Genomic DNA, 13,685 nt, shown 5'->3' on the forward strand with positions numbered 1-13,685 from the left:
TTAATTTGTGATATTTTAAGTCATAATTTTTCTGAATATAAAAACATTTTTTCAAAGTGGAAATATTAGATTTTGCCATCTAGAATATAATCAGGACAGATATTTCCCCTTAGGAGTACTATAGTTTCAAATGTAGAATATTTATAATTTTTTTTCAGACAATGGTGTAAATACTACATTTGAGCTTGGAAAGTTTACAATGCTGTTCTGTAGTTTGGAGTTATTTAGTTCGAAGGAATTATCCGTATTGGTGAAATTTAAGATTTTTGGACATAGAAAATCACTGGCCTGTAAGGAACTTTGTGTTTGCTTCTATGGTTCAACATAAGAACACAAAGGACTACTGAGGGAAAAAAATTTCCAGGGTTTTTTTTTTCCTTTTGATAGCTTATTTTAGTGTTGATCACACTGACAAGCCAGAAACTGAAGACTTTATGAAGATTATAAAGAAATCAAACAGAAGAATTTAGTAATCAAATAAACATTAAGTATTTACTGTTTTAAGTGCTGGGAAAACAAAGACAAAAACAGTCCCTCCATCTCCCCAACCCCCCCAAGGTGCTAACAATCTAATGAGGAAGACAACATACAAACAACCATGTACAAAACAAGATGGATGCAGGATAAACTGGATCACAAAATACAGAGGCAAAGGAATAACAATGACTAGTAAGATGACTAGAAAGGTAGAAAGGGGCCAGGTTATCAATGATTTTGAAAGTCAGACAGGGTATCTAATATTTAATAAAAGAGAATTAGAGATTTGAGAGAAGTCAGGAAAAAACTAAAGGCTGGATAAAAGGATCTGAAAATCTGCATAGAAATGGCAATTGAATCCATCAGAGCTAATGAGATTACCTAACAAAATAACAAAGAGGGCCCCCAAAAGAGCCTTAAGTAATATCTATGATTAACAGGCTCAACTTGAAAGACCCAGCAAAAGGAGATTGGGGAAGAAGCAATTCCACAGGAAATAACACTCACAAAATCCTTGAAGGGAGAATATTCAGGGACAAGAGGATGATCAGGTGGGGCAAAGGAGTCAAGTGTGGGGACTGAAGAAAAAAACAAAACTAAAATGGATGAATCAATGAATTGTTGAAGATGTAGAACACAATATATAGGCATGTTGGTGGAAAGCAAAGTACCACCCAGTAGGGAGACAGACTGGGAAGAGCCAGAAATGTGGAAGATCATCTGCTGGAGAAGACAGAATGAGTGGGATTATTGTGCTAGAAGGATTTGCTTTAGCAAGAATCCCTTATTTTGTAAGAATGGGGTGGAAGAGAGTGCAAGTATGAGTGATATGAGATGAGGGATTGAAGAGTTCATAGCAAATGACTTTTTTTTCAGTGAACTGAGGCAAGATTCTTCCACAAGGGAAGCTGTAGGACATTTGAAGATGAAAGGGTGTAGCCGTTGTGGAATAGTGAACTATATAGGGAGGAGTGAAGAGATGACCTTCCCAGGGAGAACACAGTTAAGAGTGTGCAACAGATAGCAGGGATTCATGATTTCCTCCATCTTTGTTCAGTAACATGAGAGTAGAAAGCAAAGGTAGCAGATGGTGAGCGTCATCAAAATCAGGGGCTTGGCAGGGCAAGATTGATGACAAATTTTGAAAATTTTAAGTGGGTAAGGAGGAGGAGGATACTGAGTTGAACTGAATTACCAAGGGGTCAAGATGGAGAAAGGTTGAATGCAACCAATCCAAGATAGCCTTGAAAAATTTTAAGGATTAGGAATCCCAATAAGAATGACGAAGTTGGGTTGAAGGTGGTAAAGTGGAGGGAAATGATCACAGATCACAATCAGGTAAAAAGAGTTCTTTTAGATGAAAGCGGAACATTTTTGTGGGTCAATGGCAAGATCCAAGGGTATGACTAACTGTTTAAATGAAGTGGGATGGAAGGATGTCATGGTAAATGAATAAATTAAAGAATTGAGAGGTTAGGTGTTTAAGCATCAATGTTTAAGTGCTCTTAACATGAGGGCAAGAACTGGGGAGGAAAACTGTGAACCCAGCACTTAACTCCTTGAGAAATGAAGTTAAATACCTTAGGGATTGGTAGGTGACAACTACTAGAATTTTGATTGATTGATAAACATGGATTGAATCAACTTCAAAGAAGACATTGAGGTAGGAAGCAAGGAATTTTCCATTCCGCCCATCACAAGTGAAAAGGTAAATAATGGAGTAATGAGTACAATAAATGGCAGCCACAGGTGTTTTTAATCAAGTGGGGAATCAGGTCTCAATAAAAGATGACAACACAAAAGGGAAAAAGTTTTTTAAGTGAAAGCAAGTTTTTTATCTACAGAGTAGACATTCCAGAACACAGTGAAAGGGGTGGTAGGTTCTTGAATGGGACATCATGGGGACTGAGAATAAGAGAACAATGAGGGATAGAGATTAAGTTGTGTTTTTAATGGCAGCTGGGGGTTCAAAATCACTGAAATGCTTAGAATATGGGAGTGGAAGTAATGTACTTGGGTATCACAGTGGATAAAGCACTGAGCAAGGAAGGCCTGAATCCAAATCCTGCTTTACACTTAGCTATGACCTTGGGCAGGTTCAATTTCTTCAATTTAAAACGAGGATAACAATAGCACCTATCCTTATCAGGATTGTTGTGAAGATAAAATGAGATGTTATTTATAAAGCACTAAGTACAACCTCTAGCAAGAACTATACATACATGCATTTATTTGGGAAGAATGAGTTCAGGCAGAAATGGGGACCATGCAACTAAAACTGGAAAAGGGTGGCATTACCTTTGTGATTTTAACCATCAAAATTAAAACAAGTTACTAACTAGGTAAACAATGGTATAACGAACTCACTTTGTGGCATATACAAGTAGCTTCTCTCTGGTCCCAATGTGATATGGAGATATTAATGAAAATTCAGTATTACTAAAGTAATTGAGGGCCCAGTTATCACCAACAATGACAGGAGCCTCATATATTTACTGGGTTTTAATATGGAGAACACATGCAATTCTAATTAAAGCTTAGATCCAATTAGAGATCCTGTTGTAAAAACTTAAGGTTAACTTAAGAGTTAGACGAATGAATTACATCTAACTACTACAAATCAAGTCAGACTTCTTAATTTTAAATTTGGGATGAGTTGGCTCAATAAACAATGTTTTATAGTGTTAGAAAGGCATTTAGGGTTAGGGTTAAGTCTTGAAAATGAGAATTCACCACATCCATATGGTGCCCGCAAGAGTATATCTATCTGGTCTCCTCTATTTGGGGAAGAAAGGTGTCATACACACTTGACAAATGAGACAACTGAGGCCCAAGATTAAGAAATATATTCAAGATACATGACAGCTTAATTCACGTCACTTCCAAAATGATTATCAAGATAGCTAGATGACTAATTTCCTTTAGGGTCAATTCTAGATTTATTGATAATCAAGCTTCTCCTGGTCTTTATAAGTTATACCTTGTACATAGCTTTATTAATTCCAAATGAAGTTTTATGAAATTTACAAATCTGAAATAAAATGAAGGAATTTTTGACTTCTATTACAGAGGAAAACTTTACGATGACAAGAAAATGAAGATAATTTCTTGAATTATTAGAGAAACATCACATTTGCTGACTTTGCTGGTACTCATAGCAACAAACTTCCATTCATGTGCACTATTTTCTCTAACATAAGAGAGCATTATTCAGATGAGAGCACTATAAAAGGACAGCAAATCAACAGCAAAAATATGGATTTAAACTAAAAAAAAAAAAAAAAAAAAAAAAGCTTATGGAAAATTCTGCTGTAAGTAATGAATAGCATTCATTTATATATTCCAAAAGCTTTTTACAAATTAAGATAAATAAAAATTAGGTACTTTACAGTAGCCAAAGTGGGACGAGGTAATTTACATGAAATTTTCACAAGTTGAAATGTTAATGGAAATGACTGATAGTGGCTAACAAAAAAATACTTTCAACACACCCTTCCATTCAATTGAGAACCCCTACCTGATATTCTCAAAGTTCCTGTATGAGTTTCTAACAGGAAATTCAGTCAGGTACTAACATTAAAAAAACTGGTTCGGACCAAGGAATAACTGGGAGCTTGTTTGGGTTAGATTTCTACAATGTACAAAAAGAGCTACTTTATGCAGAGTATTTTTAGCAAGAGACACTACTCCTCTGGAGTATAAGAACAATGCTTCATTTGTCTTTTCTATGATATACAATCTTTTACAACTCCACACTTGATGTAAATGTCACCAAGATACCAAACAAAATGAGCTTTCAAAAATTCCTATTACCAGCTCATGGCTAAGTATACATTACTAACCTGTAATCATTTTGGAAAAAAATTTACAAAAATAATCTCACACCAAAACAATTGTTTCCTAAAGTCTCAACAGTTAACATATTTCTGGAAAAAGGGGTAAAGGAAATGCGAGAATAGCACCCAAAATGCTTCTAAGAAACAATTTTACACCATATACAAATAAATCTAAATTTAAACTACCTCTCAAAACACAACATTGATCTTAGAACCGTTTCAACCTGATTAATTGGGTTGGGGAGAAGGATTAATTCCTCTGCTCAACTAATACAGCTGATGTGAATCATCTAGTCCTTCCCTTGTCTAAGATTTGGACTGAAATAACTGATCTTCAAATTAATTTATAGGAAAAACTCAAATAACCAGGTGACTTGTTTCCATTGATACCAAGCCTTAATTCAACTAACATACTAACAGCATATTACAAACTACATATAATCCAAATTGGAAAAGGTGAGGAATATGAATGTTGGCTTCTTTTTAGGAAATGGCAATATATATATATATATGTATATGTATATATACACTTAAATTTTTGGTTTATGTTCAATTGCACATTCTACAAAAATGTCTCTGAAACTTTATAACCAATCAGCAGTTCTTATTTAAACACACACGGCTCCCTGACAAAACTCATGACAACTGCTCCCTTAAACTAACAAAATGATATTTCCCTAGTACTATAATCTTGACCCACAATTTCAAATTCTAATGAAATACTAACACTCCCCCCCAATATGCTTTATGATTTGGCCACAATATATGAAGATATAATCATCTTAAATGATTTTCTACCTCTGCAGTTTCAAGATGGAAATTTTTTTAAAAATCTAGCTTTAGGGCAAACCGAATTCAAGTTTATAGACGATGAAAAAAAATATTCAGCTTTTTAAAAACAAAACTTTGTACTAGCTACAAGGCTCAAGAAATTATAGGCCCTTTAAAAACAAAATCTGAAGGAACTTTAATCAATTTTTTCTGGTCCCTTCATTTTACAGATAAGGAAGCTGGAGGCTTAGAGAGGTAGTACAAGTGACTTGCCCATGGTCACAACTTTTATACTATTTTTCAAAAGATCAGCTAAATTAAAGTAGTTAAATTAGGACAATAAACAGTTAGTAATGTACATCATTTTATTACAAAATATTTTATCATCTTAAAAAAACAAAATGCAACGTTCTATAAAACTTAAGATTTGCTATGATACTACTTAGGGCTTTACTGTGCTACAACAATACACTGTCAAGAAATTCAAAAGAAACCATTAAATATGCAGAAACATTCAACATCAGAAGCTTTAAAATCTATCCGGAGTGGCCCCTCAAAAGCTCCTACTTACATTAAAAAATAGAGGTTCTCCCTACAAAGAATCAATCACGTTACCTATACACATGTCTGTACAGTTTTTTTATACTGAAGCTAACAATGAGCTGCACTTGAGTTCACATTCTTAGCAAAACAATGACTTTCATCACACACAAAAAATCTTTACAGCAGGATATTCATTTACTCTTCATCATCATCCTCCTCATCCTCATCCTCCTCTTCTTCATCTTCCTCCTCCTCATCAGGTTCATTCTTCTTCTTGGATCCTGTTGGCCTGCCAGGGCCCTTCTTTCCTGCATCTCCCTTGCCCTTGGCACGATATGCTGCAATATCCTGAAAAACACGTACATTCTGATTTCAGCATCTAGTAGCATTACTCAATTATTTAACTGAAGAGCCAAGCTTCATTTGGCTATTAACCAATAATTCTGATGGAATTTTCTCTCTGAAACTGTTAGTTGACAATTACAGGGATTACACCAATTAAAAATACTTTAAACTCATTTTTAGGTTCATTAAAAACCTTCATAAATACATTTACCAGCTTTTATCTCTAACCTAACAGTAAGGAAAAAAGATTGTTTACTGTACCTTTTCATATTTCTCCTTTAGTTTAGCAACTTTCTGTTCATAAGGTAGTTTGTCTTTGGCCGACTGCTCAGACCACAGTTCCCCCAATTTCTTAGCAGTATCTCCAATAGAAAGGCCTGGATGTTCACTTTTGATCTTTGGACGATGTTCAGCACAGAAGAGGAAGAATGCAGATCTAAAAAATTTAAGTTCAACTTAATTTTTTTTTTAATGTATTTAATGTATCAATGTAATGTACAAGAAATATGTGCTGGAGGACAAACAAAACAATTAGATCCTGAATTGAAAAGATGATTTATTGTAGACTACAGAAAAACTTAAGTGTCAGTAACGACGATTAAGGCTACTTACGGTGGTCTTTTGGGAGCATTAGGATCCTTTTTCTTTCCTTTCTTATCACCTTTGGGAGGAACGTAATTTTTCATCTCCCGGTCATACCGAGCTTTATCTCCTTTTGCAAGATCCTCAAACTTGGACTTTTCTTTGGCAGACATGGTCTAAAGACAATCAATATTATAAATAGGCTTTAAGGCCATCAAGATTTTAAACTCTTCCTTTTCAGCACAAACTTCACCAGTTACTGAGACTGACAACCAATTACACGAGAATGTCTAAGGCAGGAGGACCCAAATCTTCCGCCTCTCTCCTACCCCCGACCCCTCACCTTCCATCTCTCCGAACACTTTTTGGAGAACTCGGCGAAGTTAACCGGGGAGTCCGGGTGCTTCTTCTTGTGCTCCTCCCGGCACGTCTGCACGAAGAAGGCGTAGGAGGACATCTTGCCCCTCGGCTTGTTGGGGTCTCCTTTACCCATCCTGACCCACTTCTTTTTACCTTTGGGAGGGGAGGAAAAGCGGCGCGAGGTCAGGATCCGCACTTCGGGCCCGAAGCCGGAAAGCCCGCCCAGCCCCGCTGCCGCTTCCCGCCTAAATCGCCTCTCCGCAACCCCCATCCGAGCCCGGCCTCTCGGGGGCCCCTCCCCGGCCCCGCCTCCCTCCGCGGCCGGGCCCGGCGGCGGCCTCTCGGACCTCCATCCCCCCCCATTCACCCCCGCCCCTTCTCGGCCGCGGCCAGGGGCGGAGCTCCCTCGGCGGGATAAACATCCAGCGCGCCCAGCCCCGCCCCGCTCCCGGCGACCCTTTCCAGAGCACTCAGGCCCAGGCCACCCCGCTCCAGCCGGCCCTGCGGCCAGGCCGCAGCGTGGAGCTCCCTCACGGCCTCGGTCCCCAAGGAAGGTGGGAAAGGCGGCGAGCCCCCGTGTCTCTCCAGCCGGGCCTCCGTCCCTAACGTGGCCTCCTCCAACCTTCCCCTCCACAACTCCGACGTCCCAGCGGCCGCCAGCCGTCCGATGCGGGGCGGAGTCAGCGACTCCCCAGACCCGGATCGGAGGGCGGCGGCGGGGTCTCGGTCCCTTCCGCAGGGGCGCCGACTCTTGCCTGCTGTAGGAGCTCCTCGGATTCCTCACGATGACCGGCGCACTCCTTCCTCCTTACTCAGGGGCTCCTGCAGCGAAATGGTTTATCTCTAACGCAATCCCCAGCCTCTTGTTTTGCACTGTTCTCCCAGCCACTGCAACTTGATGATCCGCGTTATGGTCCCCGCCCCCCAGACTCTCCTGATTGGCCTTGAGGACTGTTCGAATCCCCTCGGTCACCGCCCCTCTGAATCCCCCAGCGTTCAATTGGTCCACGGCGCAGTGCGCACAGCCCTCTCGCCGGAGCCTAGCACGTTAGGTTGCTCCTTCAGGTCGTTAACTCCTAGACCCGTTAGAACCGGTCAGGAGAGGAATGAAGAGCTCGGCCCTAATTGGAGGCGGGCACGGGTTTGAAAAATGGCGGGCCCTGCACTGATTGGCTCGGGAGACAACGAAAGCACGGGGTTGGCTATGACTGGATGAAGCCCGCCAGATTTAAAAATACAAAGAAGCAAAAGAGGTTCTGAACGCTTGAGCTCTAGCTGGCCGGAACTTTTTCCTTGTGATGTAAGCCAAGAGAGATACCAGAGGAAGCCCAATTCCCGGTCCAATCAACGGACATCTGGAAAACTGTACGCCCCCCGTGGGACCGAAGGAACCAGAATACAAACGACGCCCTCGGCCAGCTTCCGGAGACCTAGGCCGTGCCGCCTGGGAGGCGGAATTCCCCAGGATCCGGGCTGCACCTGCAGGGGCTGCCCCTCCCACCCTGGGGGACTGGCGCCTTCTTGCGGACCCGGAAAGGGGAAGAAAAGTCCCGGAGCAGGGAAGCAGGCTGCGAACGTTGGAACCCGGAAGGTGGCCTCCGCCCCTTCACTCCCTCCCGGGAAGAGGCAGTTGGTTTTTGCGGGAGTTGGGGTTCCTCCCTTGCAGCTTTTCACTTACTTGGGTGTCTAGCGCCACAATGTAAACAAACAACCGCCCCGTCCACGCCCCTAATTGGTTGCCTGGAAGCTGGGGGGAGGAGGGGGGTAGGGGCTTTGGCCACGCCCTCCCCCAGCCTTGCTGCCTTCCCGCGCACCTCCGGTTCCCAAGGGCACGGAGCGGGAATCAATTTTCCCTGGGCCGGAATCTAAAGGTCTCCGAGGCGAGGAGCGGGAAAGGCTGTTTTCCCCCCTCCACCTCCTCATTTCCTCTTCTCCGCAGCAGCGGCCCAGCAGGTCGGTGCTCGTGGCTGCAAACAACCCGAAAATAGGTTCTCTGCCCCGCGTGCTGCGGGGGAGACGCGGGGGTCGTGGTTCCCCCGCCGCCGCCCGGGGCTCTGCAGAGCCGGAGACGTGCGTGCCCACCGGCTCCCCGAGCGCCCGCGAGTAGCCCGGGCTTGATTTGGTTTGGCTGCTTGGCCAGGCAAGCAACTAGTCTTCGATCCCCAAAAAGAGTCCCCAAAGCTTCCGATATAGTCGGACCTGCCTCGGCTAAACCCTCCCCCCCGGCCCCTACTGTACTTGGCGGCGGCTTCGGAGCCCGAGGCGCTTTCCCTCGCCCAACTTTCCTCCCCGTAAACGCTCTTTTCTTAGAAATCAAAAATTGAGTTGACACCGGAGTAATTCAAAATACTTTTACTATCTGCGGAGGTGAAGAAAAAAACTGATCAGTCGCAATGTTGGATGTGAAAACAAAGCTCAAGAAACGAATTCGTGTTGTGTTCCAGAGGGGAAATGCTTTTTAGGTAGATTTTACTTTTAAACGTAAAATACTGGTTTAAACAGAAGAGCTTTAAGTTTAAGGAAAAAAGAATTAGCATTATACTTATATTATATATTACTCCGGTTTAGCATTTGACTGATACTTTACATAAGAACTTTTTAACATAAATGCAAATATTTGTATGTACATTTATATTTGCAAAAACATAATTTATTAAAATTGTGATAACACTACACTGGTCCATTATGTCGATCTGTAAAATAATTGGGTTGAACTAGAGGAATGTATCTATCGGGTACACAAGTGTTTAGTAAATGCTTGTTTTGTTGAATGTTTCCAGCTCTGTGTGTGAACGATTCTCTGTAATATAATGCTGCTCTAGATTTGTACCCCAGCCCATGCTGCATAATAGTCAGGCAAGCATTTATTTATACCTACAAATCTACAGTTACAGATGGAGTCCAGTGAAACTCCATGTGAAAAACTCCAGATCTACAGAAGGTATAAACGGATTTTTAAAAATTCCTATTTGCACTTTTAATTGTGCGTGATCAGTTTCCTTTTGAATGTTTTGTGTGATCCATTCTTTCAAAAGATGCTTGATTCATGCAAAGTATGTCAACTAATGTGATATTTTTAGCACCTTTAAAGGTTTCAAACACTCCCAAAAATTTCTATTTAATGATAGCAAGATCACTACTGCTGATATGTTTTAAACTTAATTTTAAAAACTTAGCAAATTATCAGGTTAGGAATTCTTAATTTCCCTCCTCTACAGCCACAGATTACAAAACTAATCTTTAATGCCTGCCCCTGGTCACAAGGGGGTAATGGAGAAAACTCAGAGAGTCATGGATTTAGAATTGAAAGGGAGGGACCTTAAAAAGCCATCTGATCCAGTCCCCTCACTTTGCAGAGGAGGAAAGGAGTGGTTAAGGCTTGCCCAAGGTCATAAAGTGTCAAAGTCAAAATTTAAATGCAGTATTCTTCCAATCCCAGATCCTTTCTACTTCCTTACTTACTATCCAAGTAGGAGCAGAGTAATGAGAAACGATATAGTTAAAGTATAAATGTGATCTCCAGAGCATGTTTTAATTCTCCTAAAAAGGAGAATCCAAGAGACAATTAGGTTTGGTAATTTCTGCCTATAATAAAAACCTTGTATGCATAGTGTTTTGTATTAATTGCCATTGGTTGTTTCCTTCATTCCTGAAGCAAATGCCTCCGTTTCCCATACTATGAATCAGCTCCTTTCCCAAGATCCTTCGAACCAAAAATAGAGACTTTGAGGAGTGGATTGGGCTCAGAAGGCAGCTAACTAAGCTGACAGCTGATAGGCAAACTTAGAATTTTGCTATCTCTCTGCCAGGCTTGGATCATCTTTACAATTAGTTATTCCATTTCCCAGTCAGAAATTTGAGAAGTGGAAACTCATTTTTTACTTCATTTCCCAAATTAAGGTTAACCCTCAAATTGTCCAAGTTCATTCCTTTTTTTTGTGAGAAAAACTGTAGCCTCACAGTCACAATACATGTTTGTATGTTTTATAAATGCCAGAAAATTACTCTTCACAATATGTAGGGCAGCCCACAGTAGATAACACATGAGGAATGCAATAAGAAAACTTTGTATGGGATACCTTGTTGAGGCTCTGCTTTAGTGATGGCAAATGCACAAGGAAAAAAATAAAGTGAAAGTTGCACAGCAGAAAACAAAAGAAAACCTACAAGGAAGGAAAGACTGGGTAACTTTGAAAACTCTATTTGTTATATAAGCTTTCTATATTTTATATTGAATCCTCTCATGTTCTGCTTGGTACATGGCAATATTTCTTATTTGGTATTTGTTTAAAATAAAATTTAAAATTTACCAAAAAAATGAAAAATGCATATAAACATGGAAATGTACTGTAGAAATTTAATATACAAATGCAGCAATGTCTAATTTTATAGCAGTTTCAGTTCTATGTACTATGTGCATATGATAATTCAAGTACTATGATTTGCTCTTTTCAAACATGATTTTTCATTTTGTTTCATTTCTAAATTGATGGTCAAAGATAGCAAGATTGACATATCTTTTGATTTTGCACTATTTGCTACAATTTCTGTACCTTTATGTATTTATAACCTGACCATTATTTTAAATTGAATTTTTCTTATTAACTTGGCTGTCTTAGTGGTCATGCTGATTATAAGTAAGACTATATGTCTTTGACATGAAATAGTTCACAAACAACATAAAATTCTTTTTGACTTTTAAACTTGGATCTAACCTTATCTTTCCAACTTCAAAATATATCACTTCTCCTCCTATACTCATGCAAAATACTCCATGAATTTTCACTAACTGTACTTCATGCCTGGAATTCTTTTCCCTTCCCTCCAGCTTCTGGCTTCCCTGGCTTCAATCCCAACTAAAAGTCACCTATAACAAGAGATATTTTCCTTATGTACCTTTATGCTAGAATCTTTCCTTTTTTTGATTATCTTTAGCTTATCATGTATCAGTCTTGTTTGTATATAGTTGTTTATGTGTTATTTTCCGCATTACGTGCTTCTTATTTTAGATCTTTAAATGTTTTTATCTTTGACATTTAATAAGATCTTATACTGGACTAAATGTTAAAACTTTGATTTTCTACTTTCCATAAACTGTTCAAAACAATCATTGACAACTTAGACTTTTTTTTTTTTTTTGCCTTTTTTTTTTTATTATCACAGCATTTATTACAGTGCTTGGTATTTAGAAGTATTTAATTAATGCTTATTCACTGACTCTCAATGATCTAGTCAAGCTGAACTTTTTATTCTTCATACTAAGCTTCAATCGCCCATCTCCGGTCCTATGCACTGCCCTTCCCAAAACCTGGAATCCTCTCCTCCTTCCTGACCTTAACCTTATGAAATTACTTACTTTAAAGACTCACACTGCCTTTTACATGAAACCCCCAGCTGCGTGATTATTCTACTTATATTTGTCTATGTTCATGTTGTTTCCACTCTACCCTCTATTAGTCACCTTTAGAGAGAGACCTATGTCAGTTTATTTTTTGCTGAGGCAATTGGGGTTAAATGACTTGCCCAGGGCCACACAGCTAGAAGGGGTTAAAGTGTCTGAGGCCAAATTTGAACTCAGGTCCTCCTTATTTAAGGATTGGTGCGCTATCCACTGCACCACCTAGCTGCCCCTGTGCCATTTTTTTGTCCATACTTTTAGCATCCAGCACAGGGCCTGGAAGATAATAGGTGGTGGATAATGGGGCCACTAGGTGGCGCAGTGGATAGAATCCTGGGCACTCAGACATTGACTGTGTGATCCTGGTCAACTCACTTAACTTTAAATTTCCTGGTCTGTAAAATATACTAGAGGAGAAAAAAAAAAGGCAAACCACTCCAGTATCTTTGCCAAGAAAACCCCAAGTAGAGTTACAAGGAATTGAACATGACTGAACATGAATGAGGTGGACAAGAAACTTTTAAATGAAAAGTGCTTTAGGCTTCAATAGAACAATAGATTTTATGTAATGGAAAAAAAAATTACACAGTATTTATTCCACTTCCTTAGCTGTGTGAGTTTGGACAAGTTATTTCAAATTTGTGCTTTTATTCTTTTATTAAATGAAAGGGTTATATAATTTTAAATGTCTCTTCTAGGGCAATATTCCAAGGTCTTAAAAAAAATCGATTTGAACTCATCCTTTTTTATGTACATCAGGGTTCTTTTAAAATATTCCCAACAAATTGAAAGCCAGTTTTGAATATTTAAAATTGTATATGATTTCTTTTTGTAAAGAAATTTATATATTTTGTCTCACAAATTTTGGCTGCCCGCCTTTTTTTGAGGATCACAGTTGGAATTAAAACAGAAGAGAGAAAAGCCTTATAACTTAATACAATTGTTTCCCTATGATGAAATATTCAAGTAAATGTGGGACAATCACAAGATAAGAGCAGCTGACACTTTTAAGTTTAACAGTACTTAAGACAGATTTTTAATATTCATTTCCTAACTTATGACAGACAAGTTTCACAGTATGTTCTTCAACTGTATTAATTTCTGCAGTAAATTGCCACTGATAGTTTTGAATATAATCCATAGAGTAGAAAGTCAAATCCTTACCATTTAGTCCCATATTATTATTAAATATGTCAGTCAAAACTATAAATGTTTAAAAACCTACAATTATATTGATAGTTCAAATAGGTTTCATGTATATCTATCTATATATATATAGATTTATATATGTAACAAGTATTTAGTCTTATAATGAAGTTTTGATTTACCTTTTTGGTATTAAAATAATTTGATATGAATATATAGGTCATTCA

At 39.3% G+C, this 13,685-nt stretch overlaps 1 protein-coding gene across 1 annotated transcript; it reads right to left on the reverse strand.

Moving 5' to 3' along the window:
- Positions 1-3,308: 3,308 nt before the first annotated feature.
- Positions 3,309-7,892, reverse strand: HMGB2 (high mobility group box 2). Its single transcript, XM_003773066.4, has 5 exons — positions 7,670-7,892; positions 6,898-7,067; positions 6,585-6,730; positions 6,234-6,408; positions 3,309-5,975 (listed from the first exon to the last, which is right to left on the reverse strand). Exons 2-5 carry the CDS (start codon positions 7,045-7,047, stop codon positions 5,823-5,825), a joined length of 624 nt encoding a protein of 207 aa, XP_003773114.1. The 5' UTR covers positions 7,048-7,067; positions 7,670-7,892; the 3' UTR covers positions 3,309-5,822.
- Positions 7,893-13,685: the final 5,793 nt, after the last annotated feature.

Source organism: Sarcophilus harrisii, chromosome 6 (genome assembly GCF_902635505.1).
Source record: "Sarcophilus harrisii chromosome 6, mSarHar1.11, whole genome shotgun sequence".
NCBI classification, from domain to species: Eukaryota; Metazoa; Chordata; class Mammalia; order Dasyuromorphia; family Dasyuridae; genus Sarcophilus; species Sarcophilus harrisii.